The sequence below is a fragment of the Ischnura elegans genome, chromosome X (assembly GCF_921293095.1).
Source record: "Ischnura elegans chromosome X, ioIscEleg1.1, whole genome shotgun sequence".
Lineage (NCBI taxonomy): Eukaryota > Metazoa > Arthropoda > Insecta > Odonata > Coenagrionidae > Ischnura > Ischnura elegans.
The window spans coordinates 39,383,731-39,410,071 of record NC_060259.1 but is presented as its reverse complement, the minus strand read 5'-3'; the positions used below and the strand labels follow the sequence as shown (position 1 = coordinate 39,410,071).

The window sequence follows — 26,341 nt, the reverse complement described above, 5'->3', positions numbered from 1 at the left end:
ATACATACCGTGGTAACTAATTTCAGGGAAGAAAGCTGTAAATCGCTGACTCCTTCAACAAAGAATGGTGACACTCCCAGTGAGGACACATGAAGCACAGCCGTGTCTGTTAAGACTTGCACGTTCAAGAGCTCAGCTAATAGAGCAACAACCTCATGTAATTTATTATACAAAGTTAAAATACTCTTCTCCCGAACTTCTTTAGCCTGAGCCCTCTTTTTCCTCTGGTTTGAATAGTTATCTGCAAGACAAAATAATTCTCACTCCATATCAACAGTTCATTCCAATCAGAAAACTGGATAGTATAGGTAAGTCAAACTTAATACATACCTTTAGCCTTGTAGTCAACCCGATAAACTGGATCAAATGATGGATATATGGTGTTTTGAAGCTGGTACTTGGTGAATAAAACTACCCTATCAATCACGTCTTCAAGATATATTCTTTTAGGCATGTTTGGTGATGTCATGATGTGCAAAGATGTTAAAGAAGCATCAACTGCTCTCATTACCCTTTCCATTGTAAGCTCTAACCAAAGTTTGCTTTCCTCTTCATCATCATCCTAAAAAATGAAAGTTGGTACGTAAATAAATAAACAAGACACAAATCCCATTGCAAAAAATGCAGAATACAGGAACCAAGTACAGTGAGTCCTCGTTTAACGTCACTTACCGTTCCTGAAAAATGTGACGATAAACGAAATGACGTTAATCGAAGCATAGTATCCCATATGAAACAATGTAAAAAGTGAATATCGGCTCCTAGACCTCACAATTCCTACACGAAAAAAATGTTAGCGTATCATATCTGGGGCATTTTTTACGATGGGAATGCCAAGCTATGGCATAAATACGAGTTCCTGTCTTCATCGACAATAGCAGCACTGACTTCCTTCCTTCCCTTCTCCATTTTTGTATCTTCCCGCATTTGCTTTTCGGCTTCGCTACGGCGGTCGCCTGGGCATCATCATTGCTGAAACATCGTCGCAGTTACAGGAACCAAAATTATTGTGAACTCAGCAAAAAAATGACGACAAAAGCTCCGAGTTCTACACGGAAAAATTCCTAAATAACTTTTTAGGTTCCTGAAAACCATTATGTCAAGTAAAACGTTGCGCACCTGCCTAAGAATTCATTTGGAAGAAAATTCGCTAAAACCGTAATCGCAATTAACAATAAATACACCGTTTTACACTTCGTTTAGACTGACTGTATTACCGCCCACAAAACGAACAACCTGCAACGCCCGCCGCTTCCCATTTTTTTCTCGCGCGAAATTTAAAAGACTTGACGTTATCGCGAAGCAAAGGTGCGATAAACGAGTGACGGTCTCAAAATTTTCGTGACGTTATCGCGAAATGACGTTAAACGGGGTGACGTAGAACGAGGACTCACTGTACATGAAATGTTACACCTTGAAGGAAAATCACTCTTGAATTCATAATTATACTATGTAGACAGAAAATGTATAACGGTAGCCATTAATTACTCTAAAATCCAATTTTATACTTCAAAATCTAATCTGACCAAAATGGGCACAATAATTGTCTTTTAAAGAAGAAAAATCCCTTTGAGTAAAGAAACTTTCCCCATGATCAAGAATTCAGTAGTAGCCATCACCATTTCTCACCTGATGGCTGCTAAATTATATGCCACAAAAAAAGCTGAAAAGACTCGAGGCTCATTTTGGCCAAATTGTAGAATTTCACTATTTCGTGAACTATTATCTTTACAATGGAGGGAGATATGGTGTCATAGGGTTCAACAAAACTTGTAAGAAATGGCAGAGGGACCAGAAAAAACTGCAGGCCTTTTTTGGGGCCGTCTGGATAGGCGGATCCCCCCAACGAGCGAAAGCAAACATGTGCTCAGATACACTTAGCAGAGTTAAACATTAACAGTTTGGACGCACAATAGCATGCCCCACAAATCCTATCATTTAAGTATCTAAAGAGTAATTTTGAATATAAAATTAATGTGGCTTAGCAAAATCATGAAAATTAACAGGCAGGAAAATTACAACAACATATGAAACAACACAAAATACATGTGCAATGACATTTACATACACGCAATGTGATCTAAAATAAATCAGGTATTCAAAGAGAGTGGCAAACCTTGTACAGGGTCTAGCAGACCACTCAGCAAAGGGCATCGTCTACATTTCCAATTTATGCTAAGTTAATCCTTGAAACCAAAAAATTTGGGGCCTAAGCCAAAAGCAGGCCTTGAAGCACCCTCCCCCACCCAGTCAGCCATTATTCAAAGAAAACAATTAGAGTGGATACTCACTGGATCAGCTATTGGTGACACTTTGGCGCCGTCCCTGATATTTTTCTCAAGGATATTTAAAAGCCTAACTAGCCGCTCGGGAGGTATAGATTCCATCGCACCAAGTGTTTTCAACTTGGCTGCTTCACTGCACATATCCTGAAGTTGATATTTGGGAATTAAGGCCTCAGGAGGTACATCAGCTCCTTCCTCTGCAAAACAAAAAATAGCTTTCTTTAAGTATGAGAGAAGCATTGCATCAAAGAGAATTTTCACCTCCCCAGGTTACACATATGAGTAAGCACGGTAATGGCCTTCACAAACTGTACTAAATTCTACACACAAGAGAATTAATATCATACATATCATGAGAACGAAGAGGCTACCAAGCTGATATCAATCAAAAAAGGGTTTGTAAATTTAGCCTCTACCTCTAAAAACAAACATTACTGTTGCACGTTATTTTAAGAAAATGATGCATATTATATCCGAGGTAAAGATTCACAATTGTATTTTCCACACTATGTTTAACTGAATTCAATGAATGAAATTGAAAGAAATCATTGCCAACAGTTCAATTGGGGAATATATTTTGGAGAGATAAGTTCGAAGAATGATAGGCCTGCAAACACAGTTGTAGATGAGCTCAACATGTGAAGAAAGCATGAAACTGGTTTAGGTCCAAAGTGGCAACATCCTGTCCCTTGCAATAATAAATAAATAATTAGTCTTAATTATGATCCTTTTCAAATACCTTTGCAACTGGCCCAATTTTTTAAGCTCTGAATTTTTTGAGTGGTATCGCAGGAGGACCTGCGACACTAGGGATGTCGTATGGGGAGAGAGAAAGTTAGGTGTTGCCATGTTTTCTCGAAAGACTTCATCAGTGAGTGGAAACAAAAGACCCATTTCCACCAGCAACCACGTAGGTCATTCGGAAGTGTGGGAAGTCCAGCTAGCTGCTAAGTCAAAGGGATTACCCTTTCCACTCCTTTCACCACCTGCTCAGATTCCTTATTTTGACCATTTTCAGGGGCTGTTGGAGAGCAATCACCACGGCACAACAAGTGAACAAAAGTAACTGATGTTTGGCAACACAGCTAGCTTAAAAAGTGCACACCACAGAGGTCCGAAAGCGACTGTATTTCCCAGAGGCTACACTCTGCCCATCGCAATTTGGTTGGTTGTCAGGAAGTCACATACCCACTGCCCTCACCCTCCAAAAAATTGGGCCTGCCTCCCAGTTGCAAAGATATTTGAAATGAACCATAGCATTGGAAATGGGTACCCATGGCAGGACTGCAAGGATAAGCCTCTCTGATCTGGGAACCAAGTCAGTGACTTATATGCTCATGTATCTGGAGAGGGGGGGAGGACATAGGAAGGAAACAGGAAAGGAGGCACCACTGTGATGAGAGCCTTACACGGTACGAATAGGGATGGGAGAAACTCAATGCCATCATGAAGGTGACTTGAGCTACTGCTAGCCAAACAAAAATTTCTATACCTTGAGAAATGGAAGATTATTCTATAGAGAAAAATAACGCAGAGATTTTTCTCTGATCCTCTCAATAAGCAGTGCAGCCATGCAAAGACTCTGGGAGGAGTTCACTGTCATTTATTGTCAGAGTTATTCTATTATGATTTTTGCACTTCAAATGAGGCGTATTAATTAAAATTTAAAGTTAAAATATAAACAATATTTATGGAATGATTAAACTATCATTTTGCAATTATTATCATGCAATAAAAATTTTTATTTGTTGGGACTAATTGGCTTTGCTAAGGGCCTCGGTTTCACTTCCCAGACCAAAAGTATTGCATAAATGTTTACCTAATTCAGCGTGTAAATCTAAGTCTTCAGTGTTGTCAAAAATCATTTCGATGGACCTGTTGAACCTTTGGTACGTGTTTGTCTCCATCAACTCTTCAGCACTCAATTTTTCTAAAACAGGAACTAACTTCCGCTCAAGCTTGCGGACTTTCTTCTTTGGCAGTAAAGATCCATCTGAAAAGAGAAGAGACATTATTGTTAGATGAAAAATGGAGAAGAACATTGCAAAGGGAATGTCTAGAGAGTACTTCAAAACAAAAAAAAATATTATGAAAAAGTTTCCATGACAATAGAATGAATACAGCAAATACCATTAGATAAGAGGACACCAATAAGATGGCCATACAACTGCAAATCTAACTCTGGCTAGGAAGGGTTGCCTAAGCCATCAAACTACTAAAATTGATTTGATAACTGCACAATTGCTACAACTGGGGAAATTGGAACTAAGAGTTGCACAGTTCAATCACACATTGAAACAACCACCGTGTTCCACATTTTCTCCAAGAATGGCAACAGCATATAGCATCCCTAATGCATCACATCACGTATATAATTTGGATTCTATGGGCAACACCACCCAGCCCAAGTCAGATGATCATATTCGCAGACAGTGGTCAAGATCCTGCACCAGCCTCAACAGCATTCACTTTCAGTTAAATGCTGGTAGGAGCAACCTATTAAGGATAACACTATTTCTATTTACCACTGGTTTGGGTGTCTATTAATTATTCTCAAGTATATAAACAGAAAAATCAGTGAAAAATTAATATAAAAGTAGTACAAAGTGTTTGTTTTTCACTTAACATTGAAAAATTCCAAATTGTCAGACCCTGTTTTTCAATGCAAAAGTTAGCTTGGATACTTGGAGATAGAGCTCACCTGAATAAACCGCAGGTCTAAGGGACCTGTTCCTTCCCTTGGGCCACCAACCATTTTTGACAAGGTTCCAAATTTCATAAAACCGCTCCGCAAGGATTTTTGCACGAGAAGACTACATGAAGGCTTAAACTGTTTTTCATCCCACGGCCCTCCCACCAGAACCCACCATCTATTAGGCCCCAAGGCTCCCTGACATTTGCGCATATATCTCTCCATTACTAGGAAAATCAATGTAAATTCGTTATACCACATAGTGGGTTTCATATGCTCATGTAGTAACAACGAATTACAGCAAATGAAGACGTCGATGGAAATGCTTATGTTGGGCGCAAACGGTAAGCACAGGCCGCGATCTGCTCGCAAACATCCGCGATTCATCAAACAATGACGGAAATTATCTTTCCCGTTAAAACACTGAGGAATGAGAACAAAAAATCGACTCTTGATACCCGCGCAGTAGAGCCAAAACAACGGTCGGCCCCTTGCTATTCGTTTGACATGCGCGCCACAACGGGACGGGTCAACATGTCAAGTCACGGGTCAAGTTATGAACATTGTAACAGTCACGGGTCAAGTTACGAACATTGTAACAATTAAAAATTAATAACTTTGTCGTCGACAGATAAATCCCCGTCGTAAGCCAGCGAAGGAATCAAAGTGAGGTATTCAATTTACGCCGACTCGCTTCTACCAGCATATGATAATCGCATGGCCCGCGAAACAACTTACTTTGGATAATCTGGATTCCATTTTCTTTTCGGTCCTTTAAGCACCCTTGCTGGGCTAATTCTTCTTCGTTTAACCTCTCGCATTGCGTTGTAGAAGCTCCCAATGCTCATTTTAATTGTTGAGTAGCCTTTAATTGTTGCTCTCAGCGTAGTAATCTAACAGACTATCACTGGCATTCTGGAGTGCTATTTTGCGGTTCTATTAGCCATACGGACTTTTCGAGTATTTGCGGACTCTGCGTAAAGCCTAATTAAAATATTTTCGACATGGAGTTTTCTTAAAACCATAAATAAAATGAAAATAATAAATTCTTCTCACAACGAGATTCGGACTAACGAACGCATTTATACCATTCGGAAAAAAATGACTACGCAACACACAAAAAAAGGACATTTATACAACCACTCCACGAATATAATCACCGATCTGAAAACAGCCTTCATCATTCTAGACACACGAAAATCGACGGATAATACTAGCGCTATTAGTGTATCATTAACCTGACGTCACCCACCCTCTAAGCACTTTTCGCGGGTAAACTTACACTTTCCCGCTGAAAAAAGCAATTTCCCGCCGAAAATTCCCGCGCGCGGGCTCCAGAGAGAACATTGACAAGTTTCGGGGGCAACAGTAAAACTGCCTGAGATTTAATAAGGACCCCCGGGCGATTTATTTTCCTAAAATGCCATTGGAAACTCAATTACTTTAATTTTTATGTCTTTCTACACGGGTAAAATGCATTCGTCCTCACACCGAAAATTGCGACTGAGTAGGCTTGTGTGGTAGTGGCTGTCAATACGGCGCGAGAAGTGGCTTATTAGTGGATACCCCAGAGGAACATTAGGAGAAGTCATGGCTATGGATGAACTATTCAGTTAACCCAAAAGCCTTAGACAATTGTTTATTTTCACGATAATCATTAATCAATTGAAATTAGTCTGCGAAGTTATCCATAATTCACTGTTCACCAAGTGGTTGATTCCAGAGCTTGAAGAGGTCACGGAAGGCAACAGGAATCACTTCCCTTCAGAACAGAAGCCTTCAAAATTTGCTCAGCTTCTCATTAGAAAAGACAGCTGAGGTATTTGGGGAGAAATCACGTCCAATGAAGACACACATACCCAAGAAGTAACGACAAACTTAGTCACTCGCGGGTTATCCGCGGGAGGTTAGACTTTTCTGTCAGCATAACCTCGGGTTTTCACGGTTTATTGGTGTAAGTAAATTTCGGCGTTAACTGAATAGAATTTTTACATCGCAGAGTACAGAAAATATAACGTTGCGCGATGAAAATATGAAAGTTTTTGTGGAATGGCAAGGTTTTATTTTCTCTTATTCGTGACTATTTCTAGAAAATAATCAATGTGGCCATTGCTATTTTATTAAACGATACCTTGCAGAGGCTTTGAAAGTTTACTGTACTGATAACTTATCAATAACTTTCTTCACACTTTTAGGCTTCGCTGGACATCGCTCTGGAAAAGTTTGCTGGAGTATGTGATGGGGCATTTTCTACCTTTAAATTCTTGTCTGTCACCTAAATGAATTGACCCTTAAACTTTTGCCTTTAAATGTCCATGCGATTTCTACAGGACGAATTTGCAGCTCATCCACATAAGGTAAGATTATGTTCGTATTTATTTGAAATATTTATCTGATTATAGAAAATGCCTAGCAACAAATGCAGAAATACACAAGACCAAGAGAAATGCAGCTGCTCTTGTAAAATCTAACAAAGAGCAGCATCGTTATTTCCACTAATGACTCAATTTATATAAAGCCAAGCTGGATTATTCATTGACTGGTACATTCTGATTTCCAATCGCCAGTATGATTGTATCAACAGAATCGGAAATACTCGGAATATTTTTGAAGTTATGAATTCTGACAGTACCATGTGCTTCCGTGGTTACATAATGAATCATTGCTTGGATATGTATCACCTAAGACCATGTTGCACTTCATGCATTAATCTATAACTAAGGTCTTTATAATTTTTTTAATCAGTCAATTGCAGGAACCCTAAGCTCTCCACTCCCAATTCTAAGACTCATCAACTTACAATTCTACTAGCTTCTCTGCATTCAAGACTTGTAAAACCAGAATCATCATCCATTTCCATTAAGTACGGCCCATATTTTCAGTGCCTTCTACATGTTTGTGGTCATTTCCAAAATACATAGATCCAAAAAATATTATTTTCCATGGCAAAGTGGCTATCTAACAGTGCATACCACCTAAACACATGGTTATTGTAAGGCAATTTTAAAATACAGTGCAGTTACTATATATTTTAATAGCATTTCCCACATAAATGAGTGGAAAAAAATACTAATAGCATTTTTTCTTTCAACCTTTTGCTGATATCATATCACCTTTTCTAAGAGACAGAATTTGTCTGAGATTTCTTCATCGCTAGTGAGATAATATAAATTTGTCATTGAATGTGAAAAAACATACAATCAGTTGCATGACTTTATGTTAACATATTTTATGCAAAATTATTGCCTATGGTGTTATTGATTTCTTGGTCGCAACACTAGCATCTAGCTGTAAAAAATGCAAAGTGAAGCTGGGTTATTTATTTGCTATTCTTCTCAATAATTTCAGATTTTGAATTGAGAATATGCCTTAATAAACTATGACCCCAATTTACCAGACCAAAAACACAATAATTTACAAGTAACCCAATCCACACTTGTGCAATGATTTATCTCATAGAAGGTAGATGGTTACCTTTTGGCATTTGTCATTCTTGAAACAAATGCTATTAAAACCAATCCGTTTGTGGGAACATTTCTTCAATCTGCCACTGAAGTCAAGCATGTATCCAGGAGTTGATCCTTTCTCTCTTCTTGCATCAGTACCATATTGGGGTTATTATTTGTTTTGATAAAAATTACAAGTTACACTGGACCAATAATTACCAATATCTATGGCTTACCATTACTTTAGGAAATACAGGCCAATGATATTTCATGCCTATATGATTATTTGCTGATGATTAAATTACAAGCTACTTGATATAATTAATCACTACAAGATTATTGGTTTCCAAAGATCATTATTATTCAGGATTACTACGAAGAGTACCGTCAGGACCATCATAATTGTCATTAATTATTTTCCTAAATTTACAATTCATGATATGATGTCCTCCCGAGCTGTGTTAAATATGATAAGGTCTGATTCTTCTTAGGGTCAGTTTCACCAACAAGGATAATATTCTCTATTATCTCAGTTTTCGAAAACTCGGTTGAAATTATTATCTCAGTAATGTGAGGATCGTGTTTCACCAATGACATTTTATCTTAGTTTTCAAAAACCGATGCTGTTACAATGGCATTAATTTAGGAAGAGGACTAAGATGAAAGATTTTGTATTAAATTATTAGGATAAAATTAAAAGAAAGGCTAGTAGCATTTATGAATAAGAACATATTTTGGAAAGAGTTGTCGGTCAAAGAGAAAGATGATGCTAACTACTACACCAACTGACCCAACCAAAGAGAGGTACGCTATTTTGAAAGTATATAACGCTTGCTGAAAGTACTGCATGAAAATTAATTAATTACAGCCAAACAAAAACCCATTCAATGGAACCACTACCAGTTCAGAGATGTGTTCGGCATTCCGAATGCCATAAAAAATACGGCATTGAAAAAGGCGGAGGGGAGGCCCTTGTGAGCAAAATTCAAAGTCTTCTTCAATGAGAGCAAGAACTGCCTTTGCAGATTACTTTGTCATTTTGGGATGAGTAAAAAATGTACGTTACCACATAATTAAAATAATCTGCATGCTAATTTACCCATAATGGACGTGGTTCCCTAATTATAATGTCGATATTCTTCATAGCTGTCATTCGTATTTTCCAAGAGCTAATGAAGCTGCACGCGTGCCATGTTACATCTACCCTCAGATTAACTCGGACAATACGCTTTTAATGGAGGAATATTGTCATTAAAAGTATTAACCAAGATAACAGCCCAAAACTGAGTTAATGCACCTGGTAAAATGCAATCGTTGTAATATCTCGATTTTTGGAGAATATTATTGAGTTAATTCAATTATCCTTGTTGTTGAAACTGGCCCTTGGAAAGGTTTTTACTTTAAAGGAGAATTTTGAGATCCTTTTCACAACACAAAAATAAAAAAATTCTCTAAGGAATGGGACAAGTAAAGATTACAGCAATGCTAATGTAGATACTTGATGTCCTCTCTCTAGTAATTAATCAACAAACCGTACGACTAACTTAGCGGGAAAGTGTACCGGAAAATAATCATGAGATTTCAGCACCATTCCAACCTTCTAGAAATAATCAACTGATTTCTCTGATCACTGATTTTTAAACCTAGAGAAACCAAAACTGAGAGGAATCATGGCTTTGAATGTAGTTTTCTAGCCAACACAGAAAAAGGTCCTATGTTCAAATACAGGTGAAACAGCCCACAGGCATCCCACCTAAATTCTTGGGGTGTTGTAGCTCATATATCATATAACTCAGTGGAATAACTATGGGGCAGGATGGGGGGATAGATCCCCCAAAAGCCTCTAGGAAATAGAAAAGTTATTTAAACTATTGCCTAGTTTTGAACTTTAATAACTGCATCTGCTTAAAGTTAAATTTTTAGTGCCAAAAATGATGTAAAATATACATCCAGGCATGTCATTTTTCAAAAATTTTCCCGAAAAATTTGCCTGGGGTGGGTGGGGTCGCCACCCCAGGCCACCCCACCCCCCTCCAAAGCATATTCCTAGTTATGTCACTGCTATAATTCATACTCTGGGGTGAGCTTCACCTTCAAGCATCAAATCAACCCTCGGGGTGAAGCACTGAGTGAGGAACCTTAGGAGGGTAGCATAACTATGGCCATGAGGCCATAAAATAATTCCCAAATATTTGACCACAAATTATAAGAGGAACTAGAGCATCGTTTGCACACAAAAAGAGAGAAAGCAGTCATAAGAAAGAGAAGGCAAGAGTCCAGCAGTATGAAATTGGCCAAATACAGAGAGAACCCATGGAAATTGAAGATGGACAGTCATTCTAGATTGGAAAACGAAATACCAAGTGAGGGAATAGAAACCATAGTAATCGTATAACATAGTAATGAAGTGACTGGGTAGTCTCTATAAAAAAGAATAAATACTCCATACAAAGTGGTCACTTTGAGTTAGAAGGCAAAAATAAATATGAGCTGCATCCCTATATGCTCTAAGGCTATGAAGAAGATGAAATAAAAAAGACATAATGATTTAAGAAATAACAAAAAATATTCATGTGAAGGAAAAAATTAAATTTTCTATTAGGCTAAAATGAGAGTGTAACAGCAGGTATAACAGATTTGTCATTAGAGAAGAAAGATTGAGTAAATTATGATAGATACCGATCAACATCATAACACTAAGAGACCTCATTATCACTAACGCGTATTATGGTCAATTTCATTTACCCAAATAATAGCACTTCACTTTTGCTCTGATACATGCACTTTGTCTATTACAGTGCATAGTTATTCTCATATGGGATTATAACTACAGTCAACCTTTCTAACACCAGTCTCACTTTTACCAGATCATTAGTTATAACGGATTACGATTAATGCCCCAACCTTTTTCGTTTTATCAATGAAAGTGCCTCTGATACCACATCCTGGCATAGCCACATTTTGCTTATACTGGACCACTACCAACTTCTTATTCACCACATATATTACAGTTCTTGTTGACATAGAATTATGTTAAGAAGTGGTAAATTTTATGAAGAAATCCAATCTAGTCATGGGAAAGGGCAAACAGATCCCTTTAAGTTATTGTTTTACTTGCACTAGGTACATTGAAATGTCAGGATTTCTTGGCGTGGCTGATAGTTAAAGTTCTGGGTATGTTTCTTTGAAGCAAGAGTTTACTTTCCTTTCTTTTTCCTCATTCAACCCACACCAGTGATCGATTCAAACTAGAGCTGTAGTTCGATACCTTTTCTGTTGATTTTCTATCAGTTTGGCTATGCTGATTAAGTAGCCTTTTCTTGCTATCATTCGAATTTAGTAGAAACAGTTTCCTCTTCTAAGGAAGTCGAGGAGTGCAATAGTTACACAGTCAAGTTATTTTGAGGTTATTCCACAATTTCTCCGCGTGATTTCTCCAATAGTCATTGATACTGCACAGAGAGGTCTAGGAAATCTGAACTTTGTTGAACAGGTCATAAAAGTATGAATTTTAAATAGTTTTATTATTTTAGTAGTTGTATTTTAATCATTTGGCACTAATGCTTAACTAAACCAAAAATACCAGATAAAAATCAGCACCATTTAGAGAATATCTAATCAGCAGTGATGAGAAAAATAAATGTTGATTAAAATAAACCACAGTTAAAAGTTAATTTACCATTTTTCTGGAGGCCAGTTGAGTATAGGGCCAATAAAAAAGTATGGTTGACATAAACATAATTTGGATTAAATTTGACAGGAAAATGAGTTCACAAAATTGGAAAGTGGCTTTGGTTTTGGATAATTTTTCTGGGCATTTGATGGACAAAAACTTGTTGAATAATTCAAAAAATCATTTCTTGCTATCTAGCATTAAGTACATGTAAAATGAAACCAACGGATGAAGGCATAGGCGGATTCAGGGGGGGTCATGTGCCTCCCCCCAGATGCTTAAAATATAGACAAGATTTTTAATACGGCAGTCATTACGTTCAATTTATTTAGTATATTACGGAGCCTTAATCATTTAATAACTGTCGTATTAAAATGAAGAGAATGTGTTCCACAGTTATTGTTATATTTTGTTTTTAATCTCAAATATGAAAATATCTGTGAGAATTTGTGCCCCCCAGAAAATATTCCTGGATCCGCCCCTGGATGAAGGGGAAATTAAAAGTCTCCCTCGAGGTCTTATAAATCTTTATTACTTATCATCAAATTGGGGGAGGACTGGGGGAAAAGTCAAGGGCAACCTTTGGGATGTGCTTGAATTGGTCAACGCAATTCTGAGTAAAAAAAAACTATGTATGGGAACTAATCTAGGGCACTATAGATTTTATTGCACTCGAAACAACATGATTGAGCCCACCTAGTACAAGTTTTTTTCTAGCTTGGAATCATCTAGAGCAATTCGAACACCATGACTGGAATCCCAAGACTAAATGATGCCTATCAATGAGTACTAAAGAGATGTAGTTGTCTCAATGTACACAGTGAATATATAGATGAGTGGAATATAATTCAGGAGGTTACTTTGATTATAATTGCCTCTACCTAGTTTTCTGACAATTTAGCGTTTTAATCTTGCATAAAACTAATCCCTCCCTAGACTGTGCCATATACATGTGGATTTCACACACTCAGGGTAGTTGGGCCATTTCTTTATTTGGGCCACCTCATGTACTTTTACTCATGTACTGTAGGAATAGTGAGTACTGAATAGTGAATACTGTAGGACCTAATAGTGAGCAGAGGCTTCATCCGGGATCTGAATCCAGGACCCTTTGATCAGCAACCAAGTGCTCTACCCCCTAAATCACCACACTACCCTTTTTTACATAAATTTCCCAGATTCATAAATTAAAACTGGCCCACTGAACATTATTTGTTGACAAATACTCTAAAAGCAGGTGTTTCTGTGTTTTAAAGTGGTATATTGACCACATTGGCAACTGCTACTATGCAGTTTAACTGACCTACTTCAGTTTCATTTTTTATTTCATGTTTCAGTTTCATCTTTCAGTTTCATATTTTCGTAAGTCACACAACAAAATCTGTTGTGTGGATGGTTCAGCTCCTGATAAATCTCCCTTGTTTGCACGTAGAGCTGTAACTGGGGAGCTTCTGACAGAAAACCATACAAATCCAGTCAGCCCTATTATTGCAGAATTTATATACATTTATTTTTTTAGGTAGGTACCTAGGTATACATATGTACAATTCATTGCCAGCATCAAGAGTACCAACAGCCTAACAAATTTAAAAATAGGGTGTTTGTTGAAAGACCATGGCGTTTGTATATTTGATTCAAATCATCCCACTGCTTGGATGCATTTTGGAGGAATGTGGTATTAGGGCACTACAAAATTAGGTGTGACTGAATGTGTCCGCTTCTAAGAAGTCAAGAGTGAGGAAATTAAAATTTACTGGCAATTTTACAGCAAATACTCTGTTGTAGTATGACATCATTGCCGTATGATATTATGGAGTGTAGTCAAGTAATGTATATTCCCTAATACATTTGTGAGACAATTTAATGATGCCATCCCAAATACTTCACTTGGTAAATTTAAAAAAACCGGGAGTTTCCATCAATTTCCTGTGGAAAATCTTCACAACTTACTAAACAGTTAAGTCATTATGTTAGTTGGCACAGCTGTCCACAAAGGTTCTTAGGGGCAGAGCCCCAAAAATAGCATGTGCAGCACCGCTGGTAGTTAAAATGGAATTTTTGGATGCCATTTAAATGATATAATTAAGCAGGGAAGAAATACCTCCATCACAAATATCAGCATGTTTTTGGCATGCCAGGTTTAATAGAATGGAATTCTATGATGCCACTGTTGAAAGTTAAGCTGATTATTTGAAAGCGTTTTCTAAGATTGACTACATCCACCAAAAATAGGCAACCCATGACAAAACTTAGATATTTTGAATGAGGGTCAAATTCATCAAATTTTCCAAACTTTGAGCGATTCAAGTAGTCAGCAATACTTAATAATCCTACACTAATCTATGTACACTGTAATATTGCACCGGACAAACAGGAAATTATACACTATGAATGATGTTTCTTTGCACATTTCCCAAAAAATACTTGATCACACCCTTTGACCGAACATAAACTGTGTTCTTGTATGATGTTAGGCACGATGTGGAAGTTCGTAATATTGTTGAAATGACACATTGCAATATTTCCACTTATAGATTTATTTTACACTACGCGTTTCGTCGTTACAACGACATTTTCAAGTGTGAATAAAGTCTTAAAGATTTTCCTTATATATCTTAGTGCTTGAAGGGGGGGGGGGGAGTAAGATGGAGAATGGGGTTTGGGTGACGAGAAGTGAGGATATTGAAGGCTGTGGGGTCCCCTATAAAGGTACTTATAAATTTATGCACTTAAAACCCTGTTTTTCATGAACTAGTTTGCACAAGAGGGTTCAGCTATAGTGGACATTTTCACCATCCTCAGGAAGTATTGAAAAGAGATTTCAACTCGAACCACTCTTCCTTCCAATATGCAAAATTAAATTCCACTTCTATGCCCATTTATCATCAATTACATGAAAAGATGCCCAGTGGAATCGTACCTTGAGATTTTTAATCTTTTGTATTAATAGAATTCCTCAAATATACAGATATTATACATTTCTTTATCATAACCTATAATTATTATTCCAAGTACATAAACTTGTAGTTTGTACTCTTGATGACAATTGATACAACCAAATATATTTCAAACCCCTATATTTTTTCATGGAAAATTCTAAATATTGAAACTGTCTACAATTACAGTAATAAATAGCAACATTTTGGCATGGATGAAATATTTTTTTATTGAGAAATAAAAGTGACCAGAACTCCAGAGGATAAAAATCATCTTGCCTGAATCTAGCAGGAGATTCAGGTATTATTTAAATTGTTACTTGACCTCCCTCGAGATTCAAGATTTTTCGAAGTCTTGCTTGATCTTGATGATCTTAAAAAATCATTGCTTGCACAGCCCTAACACATATGGCATTGAAAAGACTTAGTCTATACAGAATGGAGAAAAATTGTGTCACGAAATGTTAACCCTGGATAGCTCATGCCAGAAGGAACCAAAATTACTGATGATGATTCAGTTGGAAATGCACCATTTTTGAACTACAAATACTTTGAGCCAAGCACTCCAATCCACTGCGAGTTTACCCTGATGAATTTTAATTTAAAGTATACCAGGACTAGCCACGGAGATAACTTATACGGGAGTCACCCGCAATGCACAATTGTGCGAATGATCCACAGAGAAAAAATCATCCGCCTTGACCGGGATTCGAAACTGGATCCCCCGATTTCTGTTCGAGTGCTTTAGCCAGTTAAGCTACCGAGGCGTCATTCTTCATGACAGGGAAGAATGGAATGGAATATATCCACAGGGAAGAATGACTCCTCGGTAGCTTAACTGGCTAAAGCACTCGACCGGAAATCGGGGGATCCGGTTTCGAATCCCGGTCAAGGCAGATGATTTTTTCTCTGTGGATCATTCGCACGGTTTACCCTGATGCTCAGGACACCTCATGACTTTGAATGCTTTCCTTGCTGGAGATCACGTGAGATAAAGATTTTTTCAAGAGCAAGACCTTTTCAACACATTTATGTGTCACGTTGGAAAAGTGACAGGGAAAGGTAAGTCTGTTTGTGTGAACTTACAACCACAGCTCTGCCTGTCAATCAATGAACAGTTTAATGGGTTCCTAAGGCCAAAGGTTTTAAGTAAGACAATCTCTGGCAGGCAAAACTTTCAAAGTCATGAGTTGCCCATATCATCCGGCAGCAGGAGAAACTCACAGCCAATCGAAGTGCTTGGCTCAGTTTCTGTTGTTTAAAAATGGTGCGTTTCCGACCCAAACATTATCAGTAATTTTGGTTCCTACTGGCATTAGCTATCCAGGGTTAAAATTTGGTCCACCCTGTATAGTCACAGCAATGATATTCATTTTACTTTTGTTAATTTTCCATAATTACAACTATTTTATTCAGCAATCTTCATCAGGCCCAAGCTAACCTCAAGTGACACAGGTTTGAAACTATTAACATGAATCCAAATAATACAAAAATATTCAGCTATAAATCCTTTAAATGCACAGATGTTAATTATATTAAATGCTTATAAAAGCAAAACACGACTAATTTGCACTTCCCATGAGGATAAGAATTTTGTATTTACCAGCATCTTCACCATATACTTTGCTAGTTATTTAATAAACCTCTTTGCACTCATAAAAATATTTACTGCTTAAATTGTAAATACCCCACTGTTTATTGATACAGAGTGGAAGCTTGAAAGAGCGACAGCTCTTGGTAACTGAAAAATCAATTGTAAGAGTAAATTGTGGTCATTACCAAAAGTTATGAAATAATCACAAAAAAATCATTCCACAGAGATAACTTCTGCTGTTTCTGCCGAGAGGCAAACATTTTCATTGTGACAGCAATAAAAAAATCCTATTTTCAAATTTAATTCAAAAAATATTGTATACAAATTCAATTTAAGTTGAAATTCAATGAAGGAATATTGAATGTCATTCACTGATGCATTAAGAAGTCAAATTTTAACAGTTCCCGCATTGGAGAGACAAATGTACTGAACTGTGGATTTATATGCTATTACTAACTTGATTTCTTGGATGCTCTAAATATTTATGACTGCAAGTAATTGCAATGAGTCAGACTATTAAAGGCAAAAACTTCAAAACCATTCAAAAATTCATACTTTCCATCTCTCTGAAAAGTAGTTACAAAGATGAGTGATGCTGCTGCAATGGATGATATAATCGAAAGGGATGAAACTTTAGGGTACAGAGTTCCACATGAGTATTGGAATTCCATCTTCTGCAGGTTAATGAAAAATTAAGGGGGAAATGATCATCTGCAGTAAGATTACTTCGATAAATGGTGTATGTCGTCTTTCAAAACAGCTGAATTCAATTTTGTCAGAATCGTGAAACCTAACAACATCAGCATTAACACACGTGACAGTAAAATAATGAAATTATCCTCCATAGAAATACATGAAACACTGTTTTGAATTTATAGAAAGATAACTGATGGATTAAGTCTACGCTCAGTCATCTGCTAGGTCAGGTGAACGATCGTGTGCAAAGAGTAATACTAGACAGTGCAGTCTCCAATGAGGTCAGAGTCACTTCTGTTCCAGCTTCATAGACATATTGTCTTTATAACTAGAATATGGATGAACTCCATAGCTTATGTGCCATATTTAGTGTACATGTTGTGTAGTGCATGTTCGTGGAAGTAAATGTAAATCCTCTGGTGCATGTAGATCATGGTTCACCCCCTGCCAAACACTTCTGCAGTCGGCTCGCAGAACAATGGGTAGATTCAGATGTTTTGGTTTGAGTATGAATGGACTTTTTGCAGATGATGCAACTTCCTACAGATAAAGTGGCTATTGTGTGGGTGGTGGTAGGACTAAAAAATGAATCCTTTCTTTCATTTTCATGCGTGGCTTTACTCTTCCTTTTCTGTTGCCGGCGGTCCCGACTTTCGCACACAATGCATTCCCGAAAACTTGTACGAAAGTCGAACCATTAACTTCCAAACTAATTAGGGGTTACGTACCAAAAGAGCGGAATATACTTACTAAAACCTTTTTTTTCACGGATTTTATTTCAATTCACTAACTTTTTAATAATGTGTTCATAAAATTCCTCAAATCATCTAATTTCTTTCGAAAATACGCAGAAAATGTAAATAAAAGTAAAAAAAACAAGAACTCCGTTGGCTATCAAGTGAAACTTCCTCTTGACGTTTAAGTTGACATTCCACTTATTACGTCCACTATAAATAAAAAGACATCAAGAACCATAACAAAATGTAATAGTTGGATCCGCACTCTGGATACCTTTTAATTTTTACACCAAAATTCGACATTCGGCAGGTGACATTCGTGATCGCGTATATTTCGCATGTTATTCAAAAAAGACAAAAGACAAACGGAATTCTGGTGATATTTCGTGCAATATCGTTGCTGAAGGTGTACATCGTGTACATGAATTAAACAGCACTCAAACGAAAAAAAAAAAAAAAAAAAAAAACAATTAGAAAGAAGATCTTACTAGTTTTATTGAAAGCTATTTGATGATGTCTAGTCAACTTTTTTGAAAAATCTCTCCAATGAAGGCTTTCTTCTTCTCTTGATGAAGGAGCCTATAGCAGGCAGTCTTTCTCCCAAATAAATCACCTAGATTAGAGTCAATCACCAACAATTCCCTTCATTGTATACGTTCGTATTGTTCGCATATACTGCCATTTGAAACAATGGAATGTTGGGATGCACAGTAAACATCGCAGGAATTTAAAAAATTACAGACCAACGTCCGAAAGTCCGAATTTAGTGTACGGAAGTCAAGAAAAAGGTGTCAATTTTGAACGTACGAAAGTGCAAATTGTACGAAAGTCGAGGACCGCCTGTATTTACCTTCATCATCTTAAACTGGTACTATGCAACCCATAAATAAATTCTTAATACCCCCAATGACTTTTAACTGTTTTTGAACTAGTCAGTCTATTACTATTGTTACTAGAACAGTCTATTACTATCGTTGTTATGCTTGGCGGGAGCTCACATCGCTTGCAAACATATGCATGCAGATAGACATATACATATTGTCATGGCTAATAACAACATTTGTCAGACAAAAGGAACCTCACATGAGAAGAGGATACTCTGGGTTAGGGGTACATTCACAGACCGTAAGCCACTCCCAGAACTTTGTGAAGCCTAGCACCTCACTTTTAAGAAGCCTGTTAAAGACCAATGCATAGTTTATCGGCAATAATTCATCACTCAACGAAGCCAAGAGTGTTCATTTCAAATCTGCGCTTGCCACTCAGCTTCCTCGATAAAGTAACTGAAGCCCTGGCATTGAAATAAACCCTACGAGACGGCCAAATCATGCTTGAAAATCACTCAATTAGCCTGCTAACTTACCCATTCAAAAGTGCTGTTACCATTTTCCGGCAGTCCTCAGCCACATTATTAGCAAAGTTAAGAATATCGTTGATTTTTATCGCAGAAACACGGTTCAAAGACTTACTTGATCATACCATTGGTGGGAATAAGATGCAAAAAATCATTTTTTGTTGCATTTTGCAGTTGCAAAAGTTAAAATTCCAGTCAGAGCAGTCAGTTTTTGGGAGGGAACCCCCAGCTCAGAGAGTCAAGGAGAGAGGCCAGCGAGGGTGAGTGATTTGAGGAAAGGGTTGTGAATTAGCGACCCTTTGGAGGGTTTACCAAACCCAATTCTGGAGTACCTGTGACATGGCCCCCGAAAACACATCTTAACCTGCAAACATTGTAGGTAAATACAAGAAAATGGAAAAAACATGTATCATGAAGGTTGCCTGCCGTTAATACCTAACCCAAACCTAGGGTCCCAATAAATGACGAAATCGCTAAACGATGGATTTTTTGGTCCTTAACCCCATTGTTAAGCAGAGACTTAATGTAACTCAAACAAGTTCAAACCAGGAAATCATATTAAATGACTTGGTTACTTCTCCATCGATAAATGATCGATGAGCTTAACAATGGAAATGACTCTAAATGCACAACTGCCTTGACAAACATAAAAATATCCTGCAAAATTATTGCCATTATTAATAAAATCATCAAAGACAAATTTACGATCACGGATTCATAAAGTGACAAAAAGGAAATCAAGTTCGTCTCCTTCAGTCTCCTGGTCACACTCATGTCAATCAGAAATCCTACTTGATTTATTTTATAGAATTAATCCTGTGAGGCATTACTAGCCTGAAACCGCCCCACTCCACACCCTCTAATCACCTACCTCTTCCTTAACCCCGACCCACGGGAAAACCCTTTCGAGTCAACAAACCCCCCCCCTCCCTCAGTCTCACCAGCACCGTCCTCCAACGGTTGTTTTCTCAATACAATCCCCACTTGGGGTTTCCAACCCAGTACCTTCCCACCCTCCTGACACCCACTCCTTCCCCCAATCCCTTCAAGAGTATATATGTTTGCTTAAAATTCAAAATCTTTGTACTTGATAATGACCTCTATGGTCGAAACATGTCGTACAGACGAAATAAATCTGAGGAAAGCAAAGAAGTCTCCTTTTCATTTTCGTGTATTAATTACCACAAAGTTGAGCCGAAAACCATTGAATGTATTACTAGCCTGGTAAACATTAGTTATTATCTTAATAGCATATTGCACCTCAACCACTGAAGGCATAGACACCATTTCCTTCTCTACTTTGGAACTACTTCTGGAATTTTCTTCATTGACCAAGCAGCAATAAACTCACTCCGCCCTCAATACTTGATGCACATTTATCAATGACCACACAAGCTTCAAAGTCACAAGGGCCAAAATATTCTCGAATGGTTACCCTACCATCAGGTTCATCATTTTCCCCTGCACTTCTCTGATATCTCTATGAGCCCATTGCTCTCCTCACGAGTAAACTACAGAAATTTTTTTGAGCAACTTAACGATGGCTTGGTCTAATGGTTTTGAGAGCACACGTTGGGTAATGACAAAATTTCCACGTTCCTCAGCCGTATTGGTGGATATTGGTGGAGCTTGTACCGGTGGGTGAACAACAATACTTTTTTATCTTTTCCACCAATTCTAGAGTCAAATGCTTGTAGCCTCTGTGTGAATAAAGCAGTCATCATACATGCAGTATTGTTAGTTTCATAAGCCCATGGGCGTGATGTTACACCCTTTTGGATTTTTACCCACTTTGAATAACTTCAATTTTTTTTTAACCATCCATATTCACATATAAAAGAACTGTCAAATGAACATTACTTTTCTTCCCTTCTTTGCAGGGGCCCACTGGTGTGACAAGAGTTTTGTACGAGAGAAATTTAAAAAATAAGCCTGTCACATAGGCATAGTAAATATCACAGGAGCAGTAATTATCCAAATACGTTATAAGGACAGGAGCCCAGCCTTCCACAGCACTTCCATCAACACTAGATTACCCGGATGTTATAAAGGTATATGCATTCCCTTCCTGTTTTTCCATCAGAGCTTATCAGAGCAAACAATCCATCAGAGCTTTTAAAATTATCGATAGCAATCCTCCCAGTCAAACATTTTACTTTTGCCTTCATCATGAAGTGGTCGGATTCCCCATTGCTTTTTGTTTGCAAAACCATGAGAAGAAGGTCATTTCCAGGTATGGACGCTCTCCAGGCCGCAAGTGTTTCTGGGGCTTGTATGTCCTTCTTGAAGCACTGCCGCAAGAATTTGTTCCTTTATCTTCAAAAGGGTGAATAACTTTGACAAAGTAATTCCAAATCGCCTCGCAATTTCATTCTCGGAATACCACTTTCACAGTCAGCAATAACTGGTACATTGGTTTTTAAATCTAAGGACTCACATTTCCTTGTCTTGATGCCGGATTGTTAGCAATTGTACTGAACAAATTTTGAACCTGACACGAGGTGCACGGAGATAACAAAAGAACAATGAAATACATACACAAGAAGTTGATTAAATTAAGAGCAAATAGAGAATACGCGCATTTAGTTAATATTTGTAACGAACTGTTGAAGTGGGCAGAAAAAATGCAGTTTTAATAGAATTTGATGCCAAAGATGGAGCATGTGATCACAAAGTCAGCCTGTCATAATTATGAATGCTGCAGGTGAGGAATAGTGCCATTCTCTCAAAAACAATTTTTAAAAATATAAATCATAGGGTTTTTAAGGATTATTTGGCTATCTCGCTCTAATTTGAGGAGCTAGTAGCTATATTGCAAACTCATTACAAGGGGTTTCCACTGCAGGTCCAACATTTTGAAAAAATGCAGACTTTGTTCAAATAAACATGCTTCTCTGCAACGTACTTACGAAACCCCACAACCCCATTGGAAATACATTCTGCAAATATAATCAGTCAAAAAATCTCCTAATGACTTTAAACTATAGCAATATAAGCTTAAAATTTACTAATGAACTAATGATGCTGCCGATATTTATCATTAGAATAACTAAAGTGCTTTAATTGCTAGAAAGCAATTTCGATTGTTACCTTTATAAGATGCATTAAAATATCAAGATATAACTGCCTAGTTTTCATTTGTGCTATGATGAGGGCTTCTTCATTCTTCAGGTTCCCTCTAGGTTCATTGCAATTTGATGACGACAGTTATACTTGAATTCGATCAATCAAATTCAGGTTAAAGTATTATAAAATATTGACTTGTGGTTTAGGTCCACCATTGCAATGGCTCATGCTATTACTAGCTTAAGAGAGTAGACATTAAAGACACATACCATCATTGTTTGACACCTCTTCGCAGTCCTCAGTTCTTTGGTGGGGGAAGCCTCTTTTCCGCTTCTTGCCTCGGTCAGGAAGGGATCCACCCGTGGGTGTTGAATTGTCTGGTACATACTCGTCATCATCTTCTGATGGTCTCCGCTTTTTTCGGTCTTCCTTATCTATGAACAAAATGAAAGAGAGTACGAAAAGATGAAATGGATGAACATAGACTACTTGCATAAATTAGCTCTTAAAATGAAATAAAGCTATAGTATTGAATAACATTGCTTACAAATATTTTTTTCAAACATTAAGTCACTAAGTACATGGTATTATAGGGTGGATATTCATTGCACTAATGCAAAGGAAACAAAAATTCAATGAACTTCAAATTTCAGCTCAAAAACTGTTCAGGATGGCTTCAAGTGTGATGGAATAACTGTCTTGAAAGTTGAATAATAGATATTAATTACAATTTCAAATCTGCTCACTCATGAATGGTATCGAGACCATAATGAAGGGGTCTTATATCTTATTCCATGGCTCAAAATAAAATCGCAAATTCCCTCACTAAATAAATTTCTTCACACAATTTTGTGCCAACAACTATTCTTTATTTTCAAATTCCAGTAAAATGGATCCTTCCCTCCTCACTCCATCAAATAGAGAGTGGTCAAATAATGTGTTAAGTGTCACAGCCACATTTCATTCTGAAGAATAGGAGTGCTATGTTGCCAGAAGGATGAATGTAAACGTGAATGACTGATCAAAACATCATTTTCCACTAAAAGGCACAGTGAACACATCTTCCTGTGACTAATATTCCTGTAAAAGAATTCTTTCACCCTCATTCACAAAACATCACCTGTAGAAACTATGATAGCAAGCATTCAACCTTCATAGCAGAACATCAAGTGAGGGTGGAACATTGTAGCCAAACAAAAATTAATGCTTCATAAACATATAACTGCTAATACCCTCGCACTCTTAAGTTTTAGTCAAGTTACCCTCTATAAAGTTTTTCGCTTTAGCATCGACTGTTAAAGAAAGAACCTTCTGAATCGTCTACTTTTACAAGAACTGCCGTCACATCACATTCATATAAGGGAAACATTAATTTCTGGTTTAACTGGTGAGAAAGTGATTCACTTTTGCTTTATCTCAAGAGAGTAAAATTTTCAACTAGCAGTGAGATTTTTTGGACACTGTCGGCTTTTGTTTTCCTGAAGTAACAATATATAATTAGTTTCCAAAAATTCATGAACCCTCATGGGAGTCATTTAGAAAGTGGCCTTATCGAATTCTATCTGATGGGGCTCAGCCTCTGGATGTTTCAATTGGCTCTCCAGCCCTATAATGTCCAACTCCATCCTCAACAAGCTGTAAGCAACTTAAAACTATGCCTGCTAGGGCTCTACGAGTTGTGTGTGCCAAACCTGAAAAGTTTTTTTTTCTGTTTCAACATTCGATCTATTGGATTTACATGGAATAGTATTAAAAGCATGAATTTGGCTGTAGAGTGATTGCAAAATGGTTTTCCTAAAATATAAATGCTGCGGGCACATCTTCAAAACATAGATATGCCAATCTCAGAGCGATAATAATCTTTGTAAAGAGTTAATTAAATCTTGAGAGATTTAAGTGATTTTTTCAGCTGTGCTCTGTCAGTTAATGTGCCCATGTGAATGTAAAACTTTGTTATTTCCCTAAAGAAATTTGAATAAGAAACCGACCATGGTTACAACTGATGACAGTCATTTATTTTCATACATAGGAAAGACGGTGAGTCTGGCAGCTCAACTTTCAGCAGTCACAAGCACCAAGTGAGTCACAGAGAAGACGACGAGTGTGGAAGGAAAATCCCAAGGAAATTCATGGAAGCAGACAAGATGACAGGTAAACCTACCAGCAAAATGATATCATTGTGAATTGAGCGGCAGATCATTTGATGACATTTATTTCCCGCTGAAATCAAGTTGTATGCAACTATTCAGTTGATTTATACAACTCTATGGAGGTCTCGATAGAAAATTTGTTGAGAGCAACAGACTTGAGTTACTGTGCATCATATAAAGCAATATAAAGTTGGTATCAAGTACATACATTATATGTTGAAAACTGTGGTAGATACATAGATAACCTCATTGAGATAACCTCATGATGCAAAGAGTACTTCCACTGAGTCAACAGTGCATTGCCACCTTGATACGACTAATTTCATCAATTATTTCATGAAGCATTTATTGAATGTATTTGAATGGGCATAACAGGATTTTTTTCAAATAAGTTTCCATACTTATTTTTGTTTTATAATCGATTCTAACTTTTAACCAATGTCCCTTACGCAGCAACTATTTCCGATGCTGAAAAAATTTTAGGCTCCCCAAACATATTCAATAATATAGTTCCATTTTGATGGATGGCTGACTCATTAACCCCTCAACGCCGTCATGCGTACCCAGTACGCGCCCTTTAAATTTCGTATGCCGCCGTCATGCGTACCCAGTACGCTTCCTGACCTACTGTATATAATATTTTTTCTCCGCCAGATATTGCATGTTAAATTATAACTAATTACTCTATCATTTGAAGAAATGTTTTTACTCTCCAATTTAAATATTCATCACGGCTTTATGCCATCAAGATGTTTTTAAAATGCTTCGATAAAATTCCGTTTTAAACCAGCGTGTTGACGACTTCGGTCCAAAAACTCAACGCCTTCCTTCAACTGTTCTATCATGAAAAAAATCCGCCTATTCTGCTTGAGAGACGTCAAGAAGGGTCACCTACTTTAGCTTGAGATATGGTATCTTCTAAGCTGAATGCCTTCTCTCTGTCTTCTCCTTGTTTGTCGTCACGTCGAGCCCCGAGCCCCCAAGTGTGTTTGGCCCGCCTCGTTAGTCCTTAGCGTCCTAGGCGAAGGGGCCATGTGCTTCGCTCTGCATTTATTTTTTATATTTTTTTCTGGACAGTAATCAACGACGATAAGATTCCATCTAAACAGTCAGCATATACCAGGGCCCCTTCGAGATAATTTCTCGTCTCTTGAGGGAGCTTCTAAACCACGAGCTTCAGTCCACTAGAGTCATTCATGCTGTGTGGTGTTCTTTTAGGCAGTGTGTTGAAATTCTCATCGGGTGTACTTCCTGTGAGTGGTATTTTTTTATAATTGGGGATCCTACGAAATGGGAATAGTATTGAAAGGCAAAATAGAGACTCGGAAGTCTGTTTGTGTGTTAGGTTATAATAAATTCATTGGTGGGGTGAATTTCAAGGATCCGTTATTGCATTCGAACCTAATGGAAAGAAAATGCCATTGCAAGTGGTGTATGAAGTTATTTAGGAGACTATTGAATGCCGCAGTCCTAAATTCATATGTTATTCACAGGAAAAACACGTATAAAAAATTGACTTATCATTTCGCGTGCCATTGGTCGAGGTAATATTTTTGAAATATCCAACTTCATACGGACTGTTTGGACATAGCCGTCATTCCTTACACAATTTGGTATCAAGACTCACAATATACATTTGCTAAGGACAATTCCAGCTGCTGGGAAGAAATCACAGTCTCAAAGGAGGTGTGCAGTTTGTGCCTAATATGGGA

At 37.4% G+C, this 26,341-nt stretch overlaps 1 protein-coding gene and 1 long non-coding RNA gene across 5 annotated transcripts in view; one reads left to right on the top strand and one right to left on the bottom strand.

Annotated features, from left to right (window-relative positions):
* LOC124170744 (nipped-B-like protein) overlaps nt 1–26,341 on the bottom strand; it is a 155,857-nt gene that overhangs the window by 24,724 nt on the left and 104,792 nt on the right. For all 4 annotated transcript variants that reach the window (XM_046549670.1, XM_046549667.1, XM_046549671.1 and 1 more), the window contains 5 exons: nt 22,749–22,913; nt 4,105–4,278; nt 2,292–2,482; nt 331–562; nt 9–241 (listed from right to left, as the gene is read on the bottom strand). In XM_046549670.1, the coding sequence (XP_046405626.1) occupies nt 9–241; nt 331–562; nt 2,292–2,482; nt 4,105–4,278; nt 22,749–22,913 (995 nt within the window). The remainder of the gene's footprint in view (nt 1–8; nt 242–330; nt 563–2,291; nt 2,483–4,104; nt 4,279–22,748; nt 22,914–26,341) is intronic.
* Nucleotides 6,507–24,650, top strand: LOC124170746. Its single transcript, XR_006867577.1, has 4 exons — nt 6,507–6,931; nt 7,173–7,334; nt 21,294–21,464; nt 24,509–24,650. It is a non-coding gene; the product is annotated as an uncharacterized LOC124170746 (long non-coding RNA).